The 18550-nt window shown below is 39.9% G+C and overlaps 1 protein-coding gene across 1 annotated transcript; it reads left to right on the top strand.

Moving 5' to 3' along the window:
- Positions 1-3226: 3226 nt before the first annotated feature.
- Positions 3227-12627, top strand: LOC108677831 (kinetochore protein NDC80 homolog). The gene is made up of 12 exons (XM_018166120.2): positions 3227-3458; positions 3863-4070; positions 4868-4988; positions 5288-5496; positions 7788-7937; positions 8284-8409; positions 8615-8761; positions 9477-9606; positions 10330-10523; positions 10864-10959; positions 11713-11831; positions 12290-12627. The coding sequence occupies exons 1-12, from the start codon at positions 3277-3279 to the stop codon at positions 12459-12461; spliced, it is 1854 nt and encodes a 617-aa protein (XP_018021609.1). The 5' UTR covers positions 3227-3276; the 3' UTR covers positions 12462-12627.
- The last annotated feature ends 5923 nt before the right edge of the window (positions 12628-18550 follow it).

Here is an 18550-nt window from a genome sequence, read left to right as displayed (position 1 = left end):
TGAGTGGCAGTCTTTAATTTATTTTGAGGCATTGTTATTCATGGTTTAGTATAAATGTACTATGAATGATAAATTGGTATATAAACTTGTTGCCTTTAGTGTGTATTAGGTTCCAATATTCAAAACCGTGCTAATCAAGGGATTGCTGTAATAATATATCACTTAAAAAACCTGGTATTTGAATTTTCAATTCATATCACAAGCCTAATTTGCTGAACAGAGAAAAATAACAAGAAAATTGTTGATAAGAAATACTCTCTGGTCTTCAATCAAACCTGCATTAAAGAACAACTTCAGCCAAACTACACTAACATATATATATATATATATATACAAGTAATGACCAGAGAATGCATTATAGTTTTCGAGGAGTCAAACAATTCTTTAGAGGACATTGGTAGATCAAAAGGCAGATTTAGCAAATAATAATAATATATTAACGTTTCAAATTCTGCAGGGGCGCCCAATATTAACCAACCAACAATTACTGGCCAAATCCAGCTATCTTTTTTTCAAACTACCAAAATTGTGTAAACTTTGAGATAGTTTTCAGAGCCATTTTCCATTTAACATTTCCTTGTTGTATCCAATTTACATGTATTATGTACTTATGTACACCAAAAATTTCATTCTTCAATGCTTCTATTAATTTGAAAATGAATGATGATACATTTGAAATGTTGTTAAATATATTATAAATCCTTGCTGAGACCTGCTTTTTGATCTGTTAATGTCATGTGAAGTTTTAATTTCTTGCAAATTGGAATATAATGCATACTCTGGCCATTGTTTGTACGTTGTTTATAGGAAAATTAATTTTCATTCATTATATATACGTCCATGAATTTAAATGAGTACAAATATTGACCAGAGAATGCATTATATTCCAATTTTCAGGGAGGGAATCAAAAATTCTTTTGATGGTGTTAATAGATCAAAAAGCAGGTGTCAGCAAGTAATTATAATATATTTAATGACGTTTTGAATGTATCAACATTCATTCTCAAAGTACAAAAGCATTGAACAACAAAATCTTGGTGGACACAAGGCACAAGCACATAATACGTACACATAATCTATTGACTGCGTATTAATGCTAACCGACCAATGATAGCTTAAATCCTCATCTATGGGGAGTGAACTCCAGCTGTCCATTTACAAACTACCAGAATTGTCTGAGCTTTGACAGTTTTCAAAGTAATTTTTCACTTGAAAAATTTTTGTGTTACAGTATATCCTATTTACATGTATACTGTATTATGAGCTTGTGTCCTCCAAGATTTCATTGTTCAATGCTTTTGTACCTTGAAAATGAATGTGGATACATTCAAAACATTAAATACTTATATTATATGTACTTGCTGAGACCTGCTTTTTGATTAGAAATTTGAAAGCAAAGAAAACACCACAAAAATTTAGCATATCTCTTTTGAAAACGTTTTGGAGACCAGCTCCATTGTCAGTTCGATAAATCTAGAACACAGATGAATGCAGAAAATTAGTTTGGAGTTAATAAAAAAACACACACAGAAGTTAAAAACCTAAATTTGCAGACAAAGGGCAGAATAATAAAGTAAGTACCTATCTATTCACAATTTCTAATGGATAAGAACTATAGGCAGCATTTAAACTAGGCTTCTCTTTAAAAATATACAATGATTCCAAAATACGCAGATCGGAAGCACCAGAACTATAAGCTGAAACCTTAAAGTCTGTGTCGGACACTGGAACGTTGCACTGTTTGGCATGAGTGCGCACAGCCAAATGAGGAGGGCGCAATAGTAACTGACCAGTCCTATAACTCCTACCTCTATGCTCAGTGACCTGAGTGTAAAAGTTGCGTGCCGTCATTCCGACGTACGCAAATGCACATCGTGCACAACTAAATTTATAAACTAGGGACGATCGCATATGAGGAGGAAGGATATCTTTGTACCTAAAAAACGAACCCATTTTGAAATTATTCACCAGTAAGATACGAAGATTATTTTCCGGGAAGTATTTCATAAACAAAACTTTTAATTCTCTTGACATAACTTCGGACGCATGGCCAAAGTATGGAAGAGAACAGTAAACAACTCTTCTACCATCAGGTTCTGGAACAACTTCACTGTATCGCTTAGACATGAATTTCTTAATTTGGGTAAACACCAAGCCAGAAGGAAATCCATTAAGCGAGAAGATATTGCGCAAAAATTCAAATTCAAAATGCATGGAATGAAAAGTCGAGCATATACGAAAGCTGCGGTGTAATAGTGTTTGAAGCCCGTTTATCTTGAATCTAAAAGAACAAAAACTAAAAAAGCTTCTAAATTTGTCAAAATTACCAAACCAATCTCTAAAACTGTTTTGAAAATCGAAGATAAAATCAATAGCTTTCTGCGAAAACTCGAGGACTTGTCTGCCTTCTCATCTGATATATACTCTAAACTTTACGTCTCCGGTTCATGCCCTGGGATTTTATATGGCTCGCCTAAAATTCATAAGTCGGATTTTGCCTCTCAAAGTTTCAATTCCTACAAATTTTTGCCGCATATAATGCCCCTAGTTTTAAACTGGCTAAGTTTCTGGTTCCTGTCTTAAACTGTCTTGCAACTAACCATTATACAGTAGACAATTCGTATACTTTTGTTGACCGCTTGAAAGATTTTACTGATCTTTAGGGCTTAACAATGGCCTCTTTTGACGTAGAAAATTTATTTACAAATATACTGCTTTTTGAAACTATAGAGATCTGTCTAAATACTCTGTTTAAGGATNTTTTTGTGGTGTTTTCTTCGCTTTTAAATTTCTAGTGAATCTGCCATTAAAACAATCTAGTGACTTTTTTACCTGCCTTTTGATCTAATAACATCATGGGAAGAATTTTTGATTCTCTGAAAATTTGAATATAATGCATTCTCTGGTCATTATTTGTACACATTTCAACAAGAAAACTCTGCCACCATCTAATGCCAAGTATTTGGGTATTTGTATAAATGATTTGATTTGATTTTAATAGCTCCTGCTTCTGCCTAGATTATATAATAGAATAATTTATGGTTTGTTTAACATGTGTTGCTGCAGCATAAAATTTGTTTATTCGTTTGAGGATGGTATTATGTGCATATTGACATCAACTTCATTTTTTTGGCAACTTAAACCCCCAATTATACATGCATTTTAATTTTGGCCGAGCTGAAGGTTATGTTCAAATACCAGTTGAGTATGGATAACTATCACTGTTCTCTATTGCATGTAATAGTGAAACTGAAAAGGCGGTCAAGTGTGGATGACATGGCCCTGAAAGCACGACTCAAGGCAGTTGGGCGCTTCTCCACAAGCTCTGGTGGTCGTGTTTCAGCAATCGGAGCCGGTTGTGGTACGGCTGGCCCCACCCCAGCTAAGCTCAAAGCCACTCCAGTACGAACTGTCCTCGGTCCTGTCAACTATGCTGCTCCGGCCTCAACTCAGTCCAAGTGAGTTGATCCTGGCTTTAACTTCAGCCATCAATTGGGTTATGATGAAACCTTTTCTGTTCATAATGTCTTCTCTGATACCTTTGATTTTTTTTTAATTTCATGTGTGCAAGATTTCAAGGTGGATTCATTTCAAAATTTTCTAATTAGAATTGTAGGCATTTCAATGTCTAGATATGTAAACAAGGCATTCTTACTATGTAAATAAATGATTAAACAGAAGTTTTTGAACTGTGTATTTAACATGCAAATATGTTCATTTGCAAAGTATTCGAGAGACTTTTGATACACATTCCTCCCAAGATATTTACAGTTCATAAACAAGTTTTGCAAAGTTTTGAATATTTATATGAATTGTTTGTCTGATACTTCTCAGCTCTGTAGCTCAGCATTGTTTATGACAGACGAATGAGCTCAGTGAGTTGCCAAAGCCAAGCAAGCAGCCGGCGTAGGGACACGAGGCCCTTCAATAATGCAGCCTACAAAAAGCATTGCATTGACACCATATTCACCTTCCTCACTGAGAATGGCTATTGCAATGTGGACTCTAGTCTTCTTCAGAGGCGTGTTCTCAGTACTCCTTCTAATAAAGATTTTGCTAGCATCTTTACGGTGAGAATTTCACGTCTTTGTTCAAAGCTAGTACATTAACAGTAGAAGCACTGTGAGGTCAAATGTCCTTGTATTGCATTTTAAAATAGGCATAAAATGTAAATGTTTCACTTGAAAGTTTTATGACTTTTTATTGTTATTATATATCTAATTACGTGATAATAATTTGAAACATCAATTGTACAGTACAATTGAGTGCTCTACCTCCATGCATGATTAGGTCATTGTGACCTCATAATAGATTTACTTTGCTATTATTTTTTACAAAACATTGTACAGACACAAAGAACATTTAAATTCCATGTTACAAGACTTTACACATTAGTAGCTTGTGCTCAAACTTGTCAGAACAAGTTTGGAGAGCATTCCATGGGTAACACATGGAAAGCAGGATCAAACAAACAGTATTTACATACTCTTCTTCATCTCTTAACTACAGCATGTTGCAGAAGTCGCTTACCGATGCTCAAATTAGAAACTGTGTAGCATAAAATTAGTAAAATGTGCAATTAAGAATATTTAAGATGTTATTCCATTCATCCATAGCAGGTTCCAGAGGCAAAAGAGTCATTTAACCATTTTTAACGCGTGAGGTCTAAATGACCTTGCGCAGTGTTTCAAGGTGTTGTACAACTGCTGTGCTTCTAGTATTAAACACAGGAGAAACTTTCTGTTTTATATTAATAACTTTGTAATCATTGAATAATGTTTCATGGAATTTTGGAAGATTCCTACAAGAATAATATTTTAATATGTGATAATCCCCAGTTTTATTAATAATAATCTTTTATTTGCAGTTCATCTATGGGATGATTGAACCAAATTTTCAGCTGTCATCCCGGTTTGCTGATGAAATACCAATGAGGCTGAAGCACTTGTCATACCCTTCACAGATTCCTAAGAGCACTTTTGCTTCCGGTAAGAAAGCTTTTCAATTCATCTTGCACTTTATTTTGTGTTTATATGACAATATATCCTGCTGAGTGCTCTTCTGTTATCTGTACTTAATACCAATTTTTTATTTTATGAATCTGATTATAAATTAGGAATTCAGAATTGTGGCTGTATATATATGTAATGTATATATTTATGTAATATGTTAGATCTGTCACAAACCTTTTGAAGGCTATTCTTTTCTATTCCATGCAACCCTGCCTTGCCTTTTCTCTCCAATATTTGCTCCTAGTTGAAGATTAAACTAATGAATGTTGGTGCAGTTGGATCTCCTCACTCATGGCCCACATTGCTGACCATGCTGGCATGGATGTGCAACCTCGTGCAAATGACGAGTGGCCTGGTGGTCGAGGAAATCGCCTACCCAATTGATTTTGATAATGAAGATATTTCTATCTGGGAGCATCTCAACTGCTACCTGGATGCTGCATCTGAACCCGAGATACCTGGACAATATGAACATTGCCTCATGGTGAGTGTTTCCGCCTCCTACACCTTTTTTGGTGTAGGTATTCCTCATTTTGTGGTGCACCTTGTGTGATTTTACAGGGATATTCTGAAGATTTTGTCTTGCGACATCAACATATCTAGTGATCATTTTGAAGCGCAATAGTTTTCTTGTACTTTCATTTGGCCAATACAGGGTTGGTACCGGTCATGGACAACCTGGAAAGTCATGGAATTTAATTTTTCATTTTCCAGGCCTGGAAAGTCATTGGATTTCATGTCATGTCTTGGAAAGTCATGGAATTTGCAAGTGATATAAGAAAAAAAATGAGTGTTTTTCTGTGCAGCGTGTGTTTGTGCAGTCTCTTGTTTCCTGCATTCTGATTGGCACAGTCCCTTGTTTCATGCATTCTAATTGGTTCTCGTAATCTCCAATCAGTTGCATTCGACAACTTATTGATCTGCAGTGGCAGCGTTCCATCTCCAGCATGCAATTTTTGCATCACCACGCCTGGATAGTGTAAATTCCATGACTTGTGGTTAAGAATAGAAGCTTATTGTGACTGGCTTGCTCGCCATCCAAAGCAAGAAAGTATGGCGATATGTACATTGTTCTTGAAAGACTTCGATGTGTCAAATATGGGGGAAGCAGCTTTGAAGAGCCATGCTAAAGGCAGCAAACACCAAGTTAGCTAAGCAACACAGTGAAGAGAAAAGCAAAGCGCAGTCACGCATTTCCGATTTGTGGCCTGCTGACAGCAATGGAACTGCAGTTTCTTGCTCCAAAAGTGTATCAGGGAATAGGTCGTTGCAAAAGTCAGCACGCATCAGCACTGTAGTGTCTACTGCCACTGTGAATGTAGAGACGGAGAGCAGGCCTGTATCCTCTGCCAAAGCAAACACCAATGGCGAACTGACCAGCTTTGTAACAAAGATGTCCTGATGTCTGAAATTTGGTGGGCATTGAAAATGGTGATATCTCACTTTTCATTTACAAGCACTTTAGAGATGAATCACAACATTGCAGTGAACTCAACGCACAGTTTCAAGCATTTTCAACTTTTGATCAACTGGACACTTTTTGGCATGCCATTCTGTCAAAGAGCACCTACAAGAAGCTTTGGTTGGTAGTGCAGATGCTCATGCTCATGTATCATGGCCAAGCCATGGTTGAAAAGGGGTTTTCGTTCAACAAGGAAATCATGACACATAACATGAAAGAACAAACGGTGGTTGCCCTGTGTGCTGTGGTTGATCATGTTGCACATGTTGGTGGTCTGGACAAGATGACCATCACCAAGCAGATGCTGCTTGCAGCTGGCAGTGCCAAAGCAGCCTACAATAATTATTTGGCAGTTGAGAACGAGCAGAATGCGAAGGCCCAGAAAACCCAGAAGAGGAAGGCTCTGTTGGATGAGTAGATGAACTGTAGAAGAAGAAATGGCGTACGGATGAAGGCATCAAGGCGCTTGAGCAAGCAGCAGATGAATATGCAGAAGCAACGGAGAGAAAGGGGGATTTGAAAATTTTCGCAAAGTTCAACGCCATGAGGCAATCTTTGAAAACAAAGCAACAGAAGCTAGACACTCTTGAACTGAACATAAAGAAAAGTTGATGAAATAGCTGCCAATCGAATGTTAGGGTAGTGGTGTTGAAGAATGTTCTGAACTGTATTGACATTATCATGTACAATCTTGTGTGCATTACTCAATATTTGTTGTGGTTTTACACTTTTGAATTCGTAATAATACCATTGCGGGTTTGATTTTCAGATTTGTGTCATTTATGTTCCTCTGTGTCTGCCTACTCTATGCATTTACACGTTTGCTATTTATCAATTGTAGGAGATGATAGAATATGTACGGTTAGTCTATCAGTCACGCCAAACCTGTCGTATACGAGTCTTGGAAAATTATATTGATGGTCATGGAGAGTCATGGAAAAGTCATGGAATTCTTTTTCTAAACACCAGTACGAACCCTGCCAATAGGAGATTTTGTTAATTGAATGACATGTGCAGGTAAAAACTTACAAGTCCGCAGCTAAAAGTATACAAATTACTGATTATGGTATGTTCAGAATTTTTGAGTTGATACTGATGTATCCTATTTGTATGCAGCAAGTTTCATTTTAGAACTGAAGAGGACCGTAACCTGTCCTTTTGTGGTACGGTATTTCATGAAGTTTTATCCCAGAACTGAAGGATATATATAATATATGTCTGTAACTTGCTCATTTGTAGTATTTACTGAAACATTATTTCCAGAAGTACAGAGTATGTATGTAACTATCCCCATGTGGCATATATTATTGCAGAACTACAGGGAGGCTGTGCAGCAGCAGGCTGGTGTAGACGGGGCCAGATATCGGCAGCTTGAAGAAGAGATTCAAATGATGGCGCTACAGGAGCAGCAGCTCACGCTCGACCGCAGTCCTCTGCAGCATCTGCAAATAAGGAGAAATGAGGTAACATAGCTTAGAAGATAATTTTTCTACCCGTAAACCATAACAAATAATTACTCAGCCCGCAATGAACAGGCATCCGCTACTTGGTGTTCAAATCACAGTCATTTTTTATTTCAGAATGAATAAGTTGAGACGCCTACTCTTGTTTACATTACATTCACTGTATTAAAACTACACGTGGCTCTTGATACTGTCATTAAGAAGCTAATAATACAGCCTGAGATCTATCAACAATTCATTTCCTTCTTGGCAATTTGCTTTAATTATGCCTCATCTTATTAGTTCCAGAATTTAACATGTCTCAATTGTTATTTTATGTATTTTTATTGCCTTATTTAATTGGCAGCTTGAAAGTGACGAAGCAAAGCTCGACGACTTCAACGCCAAGATGAGGCTAAAGCTGAAGATGCTGGATGAGGAAAAGCAAAAGGCTCTCCTGCACGTGGTTTCTCTGCACTCACAGAAGACAGAGGTGAGCTCAAGGACTTGGCTGTCATTTGTATGTTATCGTCGTAACATTAAGTTAGTTGTCGTTTATTCTTTTCTGATGACTGCTCTGAGTTTTGTGCTATAATCATAAACAATTGCCTGGAAATCATTTGTTGGATTATGTGATTATAAATAACATGAAAATTGAAACTAGATTGCCTGTGGTAAATCTGTAATAATTTTTTCAGCTAGTAGAAACCGTCGACCGCCTGTCGGCCATGAAGTCATCACAGAAATATTCTCAAGAAGAGCTTTTGTGCATCAAGAACCACGCGCGCACTTCACTTGCTACGCTGCAACAACTCCAGGAACATGGCAAACGCACTCAAAATAAAGTCAGAAAAATTTTAAAATCCTTTAAATATTTTTTTTCTTATCAGTACATTGGAGAGTTTTTTGAGTACTTTTTGTCGTACTTGTGGTGTTTTGCTATTTGTTTATATGTTTAGTTGGTGTATATAACTTGTTAGGTGTTGCTGTGGTGTTGGCTAAAATATGACTGGTTTGTTGCCATTCACAACTTACTTATTATATATGATCGTTGGTATGGTGATGGCTGTTCGTACGAACACAATTGTCCTTATCTATGCCTTCATGCAAGACGGAAGCCATTACAAGCTCGAGTAAATAACAAGCAGGCATTAAAACCTTACCGCAAGCAATGCACTGTCACTAATGAAATCACACTCGACTTTACATGTTTGCTAAAAGAATTTATTCCAAAGATGAACCAAGTATAGTAAAAACAAGAATGACACGGAGAAAATTTTTTTTAGGGCTTACTCATTTTAGCGCATTTTCTCATTTATGGAAAAAATGCACTATTGTGCTTGCCATGACCGTCCGTCTGTCTGTCCGTCCGTCTGTCTGTCCGTCCGTGACTTCACGTTTTCGTCGGCGAGAAAATGCGCTCTCTGTCACTCACTGCAGTGAGTACCGAGTTATATTTTTTATCAGTTTTTGCGAATACTAGTGTTAGGCTAGAGTCTTAAACGAACGTATTTACCCATATTGACGAGTATGTTTAAATGATGTGATGTCACTTTACAGATCTATGATCTGGAGCTGGGGCTGTGCAGACGGCAGGTGACGCTCTCAGCACTCATCCAGGAGCACAACGCGAGTCCTGCCGCGTCCGTCGTCGGCCCTCTCGTCAACGGCCGCGTTGACCGCCAGACTGGTTAGTGCCTTTTAGTTTTCACTGCGTTGCTGTTTTATGTTCTTCACCATTTTATTGATAATTACGAATTCATATGTAAAAAATGTCTCAATTTGTCACTTTCTTTTTGTAGGTCTGACTTGTGTTTTCCTGAATGCTCGAGTCAATCCTCTGGAATGTTGATGTTAAAATAAATCCATCAAAAGTAAACCATAAATAACCGAATTATATATCACATTCGATCTTCTTGTCTGTTGAATTTTCCAAAGCGTTCTTTCTCCTGGACAATTCCTTTGAATAAAGTTTGTTCTGACAAGACTTTTTGAATGAAGTGAATGCTAACATCGTTGTAAAGTTTAAGTTTCAAAAATTTTTGAAAATCCTGATATTTCTTTCACTAAACCAGCAAAATCGATTTCTGAAAAAGTGTTCACTGGCTTTCTTTGTACTTTTAATTCTTGGTTTATTTGTTATTTGATATGTAAGTGCGATCTCATTCAAAAATATTTAAGAACTAGAGCATCAACAGCTTGATTTTTTTACGTCAGAGTTGTGATGACATAATAATTTTCTTTCTGCTCGATCTCACCAGAGTACCAAAATTGCGAAGATCGCTCTGTTTGTGCCTAATTTGAATGCTGTCGAAGAGGAAAACGTTTAGCCTCAATGATGTCTTACTTTTTATTTCTATGTTTTTTTAATGAAGTTGCAATTATGACAACAATGAACGACATCTGTGAGCAGCTTCAGACGAGCCTTCAGACTCAGAACATCCGATGAAGCGCAATGACGTAGCATCTGCTCCTCTGCTCGTAGAAGATATTGTGGAGCTAAGCGACAAGTTGGCGGAGGAGTTGCGTGTGGCGCGCGCCAAGGTTGTGGAGGCGTATGCGCTGCGCCGCAAGCACGAAGAACAATGCCGCAAATACGAGCAGATCGTACGTTTGGCATACCGCGCAATGTGATCATGCCATCAAATGAATTTTACACTAACATTAGGAGGGCACCGGTCAATTATCTTCATTTTTTATATGAGATAGTTTCAGTTTTTGTTCATTTTCTGTTACTGTACGAGTCTATTTGTGCCATTTATACAGTTCTGATAAAAGCTGATGATGCTAATTTAATTTCATGCTAAATGATATGATGCAGTTTAAAATTCCAACGATCTTAGTTGAAAGTAATTTGTTCCTTTAGTAGTTTATATGATATAAAATATTTCGTATATATAATATAATAGTATGTTCGTGGTTGTAAGTAGCGTGACTACTTCAACAGGTGGAAGATAAGAAGCTCCAAGGAACGCAATTAGAGATGCGCATCAGAAGTGCTGAAGAAGACATATGCTACTCGCTGCAAGAGATGAAGACTAAGGTCAGTATCACTAGTTCTTGCAACTGTACCATGTAGCACTAGAACCGAGGCGAAAGTGCTAGTTCAATTGTGTGAAGTAAGATCTCACATGAAGCATTCGCAACTTCTCATTTTTAATCTGTATTAAGTGAATTTTGCTCTCAAATATCTGGCTTGAATGATGCAATAGTAAAAGGTCTGAGACGCAAGAAGCACAAGAATCGCGAGCGCCTGTCACTGGACTCTCCAGACTGAGCTGTGGTTTGAAGTTATGCCACAGCTTTTGATGAGAGTCCTACAATTTTCTTCTCATTTCTTGTTTTAGAACTGTCAATCCTCTGACTACATTTCTACCTTTTCATCACTTCCTGCCTTGTTCGAGTTTTTGTGCTCCTACGTGTCTATGAACTGAACATTTTACTGATTCTTACGCATTAAATTAAGAAGTTAAGTAAAACTTTGGCCAATACTCACCATTTGTTTGTTTTCTCTCCGACATACACTCTGCTTCTTGTCGCTTTTCCTACTCGCAACGTCGCGTATCTGCCACCAATTCTATATTGGCTTCTATTTCTCTCAATATTCCAAGAATAATTTAATATCTTTGTTTGGTTTTCCTTTCCTCACCTTTTCTTCTCGTAAATGTATCTTTATAATTATTTTTCATTTTTTCTAAATTTAATTTCATTTCCTTCCATGTTTTTTTCCACCCTTGCCTCCTTTTTCCTTCTTTTCCCCATTCTTTGTCTCCGCATTGCGCCCCAACACATACAGGAGGAAGCGAAGCTCGACGAGCTGGCGGCACAGCAGCAACAGCTCTCCTGCCGGCGACGGCGAGCGCCCAATACGGAGCTTTATGCGTTACAAGAGAAGTTACATCAACGCGGCCAGCAGTGAGTATATGATTTGGTCTACTTGCTGATCTTGTTAATTGTGGTCCCCATTCTTTGTCTCCGCATTGCGCCCCAACACATACAGGAGGAAGCGAAGCTCGACGAGCTGGCGGCACAGCAGCAACAGCTCTCCTGCCGGCGACGGCGAGCGCCCAATACGGAGCTTTATGCGTTACAAGAGAAGTTATATCAACGCGGCCAGCAGTGAGTATATGATTTGGTCTACTTGCTGATCTTGTTAATTGTGGTCCCACCTCGTTGGATTGACATGTATAACTGCTTGGGCAGTGAGTTGATAACATTGCTTATAGCTGAAATGATAAGACGAATCTCACCTCATGAAATAAATAGGTATAAAGTGGTTGGGTTTGAAATTTTTTTTATTCATTGATGGGAATCAGCCGCTTAGAGATTGCTGAACGGAGTGCAATTTTTTTTATCTGTCTTCTCTTCTACAGAATCGAAGCGCGGAAGGAACAAACGCTTAAGATGGCACGGGAGGGGGAACGTACCATCTCCCTTATCACGACCAAAATAGAAGAATGCATTGCCAATAACCCCATAAAAAATTTCGCGGCGAATATAAGTCGGATCATCAAAGATACTGGCAAAAAAGAAGGGGGTGCTTGATTTAGTTTGCCTCTTTGCTAAGTATTATTTAAAGGAACTAGTTAGACTGCAATATCTTTATTTACTGTCAACTAAAATAGACATAATAATAATAATAATGTACATAACCTGAGCGGATGTTGGAACTGGATTGATCTGATCCTAGTACCGATGTGTTTTTTTTTTTTTTCTAAGCAGAAAGTAGAGATTTTCAGTGCAAATAGTGCCCTTTAAATTCTATAACAACCCCTAATATGGACGTTATTACTCATCGAGAATAGGGAGTCTATTTTTACGTCGCTTTGTATATTTTTTAGCGATTTCGTGATTTACATTGAAATTTTGATGATTATGTTTATTTCAATGTACTTACAATTTTTTGTGCATTCTCTGCCTTTTGAGTGAATGTCACTTCAAGAATGTTCGAGTTACATGAAAACGTTCGACCGTCTCGCGACAATGTGGCATATTTCTCGTCAATACCACTGAAAAAAATATCCCATGATTGAAGGATTGTTCCTATCGGATTTTTTTAACTCATTCGTTACGTGTACTCTAGTTTTCTCACATTTGTACGCTAGTTCGAATACAAATATTTTCATCTTGCAAGACTATTTTCTTTACAAATTCCTGCAGGTGAATAAAAGGAAACTCAATTCTTATGCTGAAAATGTGAAATTGTGATTTTCTCGCTGTCGCTATACTCGTTTTTTTCCGTGCTTACATAGTTATTGAAGGCAGAAATGTTGTAGTATCATGCCGCATCTTGTAATCTACACGGGAGCTATACAATTTAATGAGGCAGGGTGACCCAGTGGATACAGTACAAAGTACGAAGATGGAAGCAGAGCCTAATAAATGGTGTAACCGCGAAATTTTTAGATTACATACGTACTTCACAATTCGATTTATTTTTGAGCTTGAGTAAAAATCTGATGTAGAACAATATATGGAAGGAATGCGTCTGAAGCCAATAGATATGTTTACGACAATTGAATGAAATGTGTCTCAATGTATTTGCTTCTGAATGGGAAGAGATAATATGTTATGTTGTTAATATGATATTATATATACGAAATTGAAGATGGAAAATAAATTACTGTATTTTTTTGTAAATTGTAACTAGGGTATCATCATGTTCCACATGACTCGTTGTCCTCCAGTTTATTGAGAATAATAATGTAGTTCGGTACCATCAACCATGGTTCGGTACATTCACAATCTTGCGGCAACTTTTCATATCCGACCTGAGACGTATACGTACGGTTTGCTTCTTTAGACGCGCATTTTTTCCGACTAAAGAATGACCTCATAAAACAAAAATGAAAGCATTTTTTCAAGGGAGCCCCTCCCCCTTTAATGATAATAATAATAGCGGTTTCAGCGTTTAGTAGGCCGTAGGCCTGTCGCCGATTCTTAACATCGCAGAACATTCACAGCATTTTACAGTCTCGAACTCGCGACTCACTGCTATAATTCTGTTGTGCTTAACCGCCCGGCCTCCTTGCCGATTCTGACCAGAAACTGGCGCACAGTGCTGGGATCAAACCCGCCCCTCTCTGCGCCAATCTTTGCACTCTGAACGGTAACCACAGGGCCACCATGCCCCGTGATATACATGTAGCCAACGGCTGCGCCCACTAATGGTAAAGGTCACTGCCGCCGGCCCGCCGCCGCTCTAGGCGGCCCTTGAGCATGGTCACGAAGCACCTGTCCTCGTGAAAACATGTTGCCCCAAATCTGAGCGAACAGATTTGCATTGCATGTTTGGCCATTCTGTACCAGCGGATTTTCTTTTTTGGCATACATATTTGGTGCCCCGTGACATGGTTGAACTAATACAAGTTTGACCCATGCGCAGCCGCGCCTTGAGGATGTCATTTGTTATTCCACCGTGATGTCACCTTGGTCGTTGTGACGTCACTTTGAAGCATCACCGTGTGATTCAAACTGATTTGTAACACCTGTTTTGCTTAAAATAAGATTAGTTGCAATAGCTAAAAAATTTTGGGCTAATTTAAACAAGTCAGTTTTTTTCATGGTTGAACTAATACAAGGTTTTCCCTAGTGCAAGAGCGACCTGCGGATGTCATTTGTTATCCCAACTGTGACGTCACCTTGGCCCTTGTGACGTCACCTCGTGACGTCGAGGTGACGTCAAACTGGTTTGTAACACCGGTTTTACTTGAAATAAGACTAGTTGCATGCAGCCAATAAATTTTATTGGGCCATTTTGATGAGGTCAATTTTTTCAAATGCTTTCAAAAATGACATAAAAACAATGTGTTGATCTACACTATTTACATTTTGTGCCCACAATGACCCAATGACGTCAATCTAGAGAACGGCGAAACTGAAGATTGATTTCGCAGAACGGCGAAAAATCATCATCAGCGTTGATCAACCTTTTATTAGTTCAACCATGCCCCGTGCCGACGGTCGACGGAACCTATCGGTAAACACCTGAATAATTGCCTAGGCATGGGATGAAGCGCGAGGGGATGCATGCCAGAGGCCAGCATTTCCCAAGACCAGCATATCTTTCATCCTCCTTTCCGTGCGGAGGCTAAGCCTGCTAAAGGGAAGAGTAGACTAAGGGATTATATGTTAAAAGCCAATAATACAAATCCCCTTCATGGAAATTAACCAGCAAGCTAATGAGAAGTAGGCCACCAATACAATCGCTCTACGCCGTACTGAAAACCGTCCACCAGCTCTTCTCTTCCCATGCCGTCTAACCTAATCACGATTTTTCATTTTTGGTACCTAAGCAACTCCCTACGCCATACCGCTGTTGATACACTGCCAGCACTCCAGCCCCAGCCCGTCCGTTCGTCGCAGCTGTTTTCCCCCGGCATAACTCTACCTCCAGTCCTCCACGCATACCCCGTCTCTCCGCCTTTTTTCCACTGTGCAGAGAGTGGATGAATATTGCAAGATCTTTGGCGACGCTTCAGTAGCAAAATTTACGCCTTCAGAAGATCTTGCCGACACATTTAGATTGAAATTCTTGCATTTAATATATTTGTCAGTCTTTGGCCAACTATGTTAAAAAGTAAGGTTTCCAGTATGTTGGATGGATCAAGATGCAGTGAATCTTGTCCGGAAATCAGTTGCAATGAGTTCCTGCCAAAAAAAATGTAAACATCAAGTTTACAAGTACGTAGTTGCGGTCACATTAGAGCGGTCAGCCGGTCAGACTGCATTATCACTGTGATATCACATGTTCAGTTGACACTTGCTGTACAATCAGACTGCTTTTAGGGTAAAATTAGTTATTTGGGGTAACATGTGCAAATTGTGCATGCAACCTTGTAAATAAGTTTGTGGCTTGTAAATAGTTTTTCATTACTCAGGGTAAATGGCTTTTCATTAAAAATTACCCGGCGACGCATCTATAAATTACCTGGCGACGCTTAGGGCTTAAAAACCCATATATTGACGACGCTGCATCCACCCTCTGCACCCTGGCCTTTTTTCACTGACTGCTGGACGGCTTTTCTTAGTTTCTGCTCACTTGACTGCATTACGCTATGAAAACAGGATCTATACGACTTGTAAACTAACCTAACCTAACTTAACGTCTTAACCTAACCCAATTCGCCTGAATTCGGATAAGCATCAAAGGTCTGCGAGAAAAGCCTCTAGTTAGTCATGCGATAATGGTGGAGAGTTGGGGTAAGTGTGGGGAGAAGAAGATGCTGGGGGATAGTAAGGCAGGGAAACAGTGATGCGGGGTTAACGTCTTACGGATTAAGTAAGGTGATGACGCATTACCGTTTGGTACAGTTCACATTTGCGACAATGCAGTGTGGTCAGCGGACACTTAGAATAACAGCATGTGTATCCCTCCTCCCGCTCGCGCACCTGATCACGATGGGCTTTAACTCACGGCGCCCTCCAGCCTGCACAGTTGCCGCAGCGGTTGACCTCTCGAAGGCATTCGACAGTGTCGACCACCCCATCCTCCTGAGCTTGATCGCGGCCTTGGACCTAAATCACAACCTGGTCCGCTGGCTGTGCTGCTACCTCTGAGGCAGGCAGGCATCTTGCCTCTATCTCAGGACCCAATCGCCTTTCAGAGCCATCCACTCAGGGTCCCCCAGGGCTCGGTGATCTCGCCAGCCCTATTTAATCACTTCATTTCTGACATCCCAGTGCCTACCCCCAATATTGCCTCATACGTGGACAACCTCACCATCTTCGTGTCGTCCCCGAGACTCGACGCTGCAGAGGCCAAGCTTGCCTCGCTCCTTTGTAACGTCTCAGACTGGTCGGCAGTCAAGAAACTGGCCGTGGCTCCTGGCAAGTCCTCGGTCACGCTCTTCACCCCAGATACACACTAATCCCGATACCACTGGCACCCAGCTGCTGTTGCCGGTAGGCATTATTGCTTTTTCTCCACTCAACCCATCTGTGTCATTAACCAATTTTCATACTCAATGCATCCTTTTGTTTCATATTGTTTCAGAACAGAGGTAATAATTGAATTCCATTCAAGCCAAGTTTAATTCAGTAACTAAAATGCTGCCAAGACAGTTGAATGCATCAAGTTAATTCTGCAATACTGTTGGGTGAGTGAAGCTCTTCCTGATAATGTATATATATGTATGTCTTCCGTAATACTGCATTTTTCACATTTTTTTAACCATTGCATTATTTATCTGCACTAATTGAGCACAACCCTACCATAATCTAGTTAACTTTGTTGCAAGTGTTCATAGACATAATGGGGATGCAGTCCTTGTTTTACCTATATAACTTCACTTGCATTATTGTCAAATCTACTTCCAATGTTGTTTGCTTTGTGTTTATTAATTATGATTTTTGCACCAATAACTCTTGCAATCTAACTTACTATGCTAAATTATCAGTCCTTAATTTCCTAAATGTTTGTTCATTATTCAGTTGTAGCATGATTGCTTCAAGTTAATCTCTAAATTTAGGCATGATCAATTGTAACCTGCTTTGCATCATGGTCACATTATGCTCAGTAAATTTCATTTGTAATTTTTATATCTTTCAGCTGTCTGAGGACCTTATGCGCTATTGCCCGTCCTGTGCTCCCTATTTCATATCACCAGTTACCAAACACCAAGTCCCATAGACCTAAAGTACTATAAGCAATATTGTCTCTACATTCATCAGCATGTCAGTTGTATTTTAAAATCCCACAATAAAACATAACTCTTCTGGCAACTCTTTACTTACACCATTATTAGACCAATTCAGCTTCACTTAAGTGGGTTACGAGTTAATCCCCCCGCGGCATACACGGGAACACTGCCACCATCTGCAATGGCATCATCCCACTGGACAAAACCCCCAAAATCCTAGGCGTCACCTGGGATACACACTTCACTTTCTCCCCTCATGCAAGAGCCATAGCCACAAAAGTGACGGGTTCTCTCCGCATACGGTACTAGAAGCCCTTGCTGGCACCAACTGGGGCTTCTTCAAGGAGGACATAGTTGCCACCTACCGTGCCATCACGCGCCCAATTCTCAATTACACGGCCCCCATCTGGTACCCTGTTGCCTCCCATACAACAGTTGCCAGCCTGCAGACTATACAGAATACCGCATTGAGACTAGCCACCGGCTGCCTCAAAATGGCCCCGATCTCCCATCTGCACCAGGAGACCGGCATCCTCCCTTTGCTCAAGCACCTGGACCTGGCCTGTGCCCAGTTCCTCGCCAGTGCCCTCCAGCCCTCCCACGCCTCCTTTTGCATGGTTTCTGCCCCTCTGGGTGACCGCCCTATGAAAGCCTCGATACAGTCAAGGTTCGGCCATCTTGTCACACCACTCATGACAAATGGTATCCTGCCTGCTGGGACATACGGAGAAGCCAAGCGGTCTCTCCGTAGGGAGATTACTTCCCGCATGGCGGCGACTGCCGCCATAAATGCTGTCCTTGCTGCCCTGCCTCCGCCAATTGCATCAGTGGAGACCTCACTCCCTCGTCCCTATTGCTCAGCGTTATCCCAGCTCCGCTCGGGATACTGCAGCTCCCTGGCGTCCTATTCCGCCAGGATCGGATGCTCCCCTAGCTCCGCCTGCCCGGAGTGCGGGGATCCCCTCCAATCTGTTCAGCACCTCTTCATCTGCC

This window comes from Hyalella azteca, unplaced genomic scaffold, assembly GCF_000764305.2.
Source record: "Hyalella azteca isolate HAZT.00-mixed unplaced genomic scaffold, Hazt_2.0.2 contig15360, whole genome shotgun sequence".
Taxonomy (NCBI): Eukaryota; Metazoa; Arthropoda; class Malacostraca; order Amphipoda; family Hyalellidae; genus Hyalella; species Hyalella azteca.
This window is presented reverse-complemented; position numbering and strand designations above follow the sequence as displayed.

Bases quoted from the DNA above. Each gene is read 5' to 3' on its own strand.
- LOC108677831 (XM_018166120.2), top strand. From the start codon at position 3,277: ATGGCCCTGAAAGCACGACTCAAGGCAGTTGGGCGCTTCTCCACAAGC. The intron at 4,989-5,287 runs GTAAGAAAGCTT...ATGTTGGTGCAG, and splicing joins TAAGAGCACTTTTGCTTCCG to TTGGATCTCCTCACTCATGG. The intron at 8,410-8,614 runs GTGAGCTCAAGG...TAATTTTTTCAG, and splicing joins TGCACTCACAGAAGACAGAG to CTAGTAGAAACCGTCGACCG.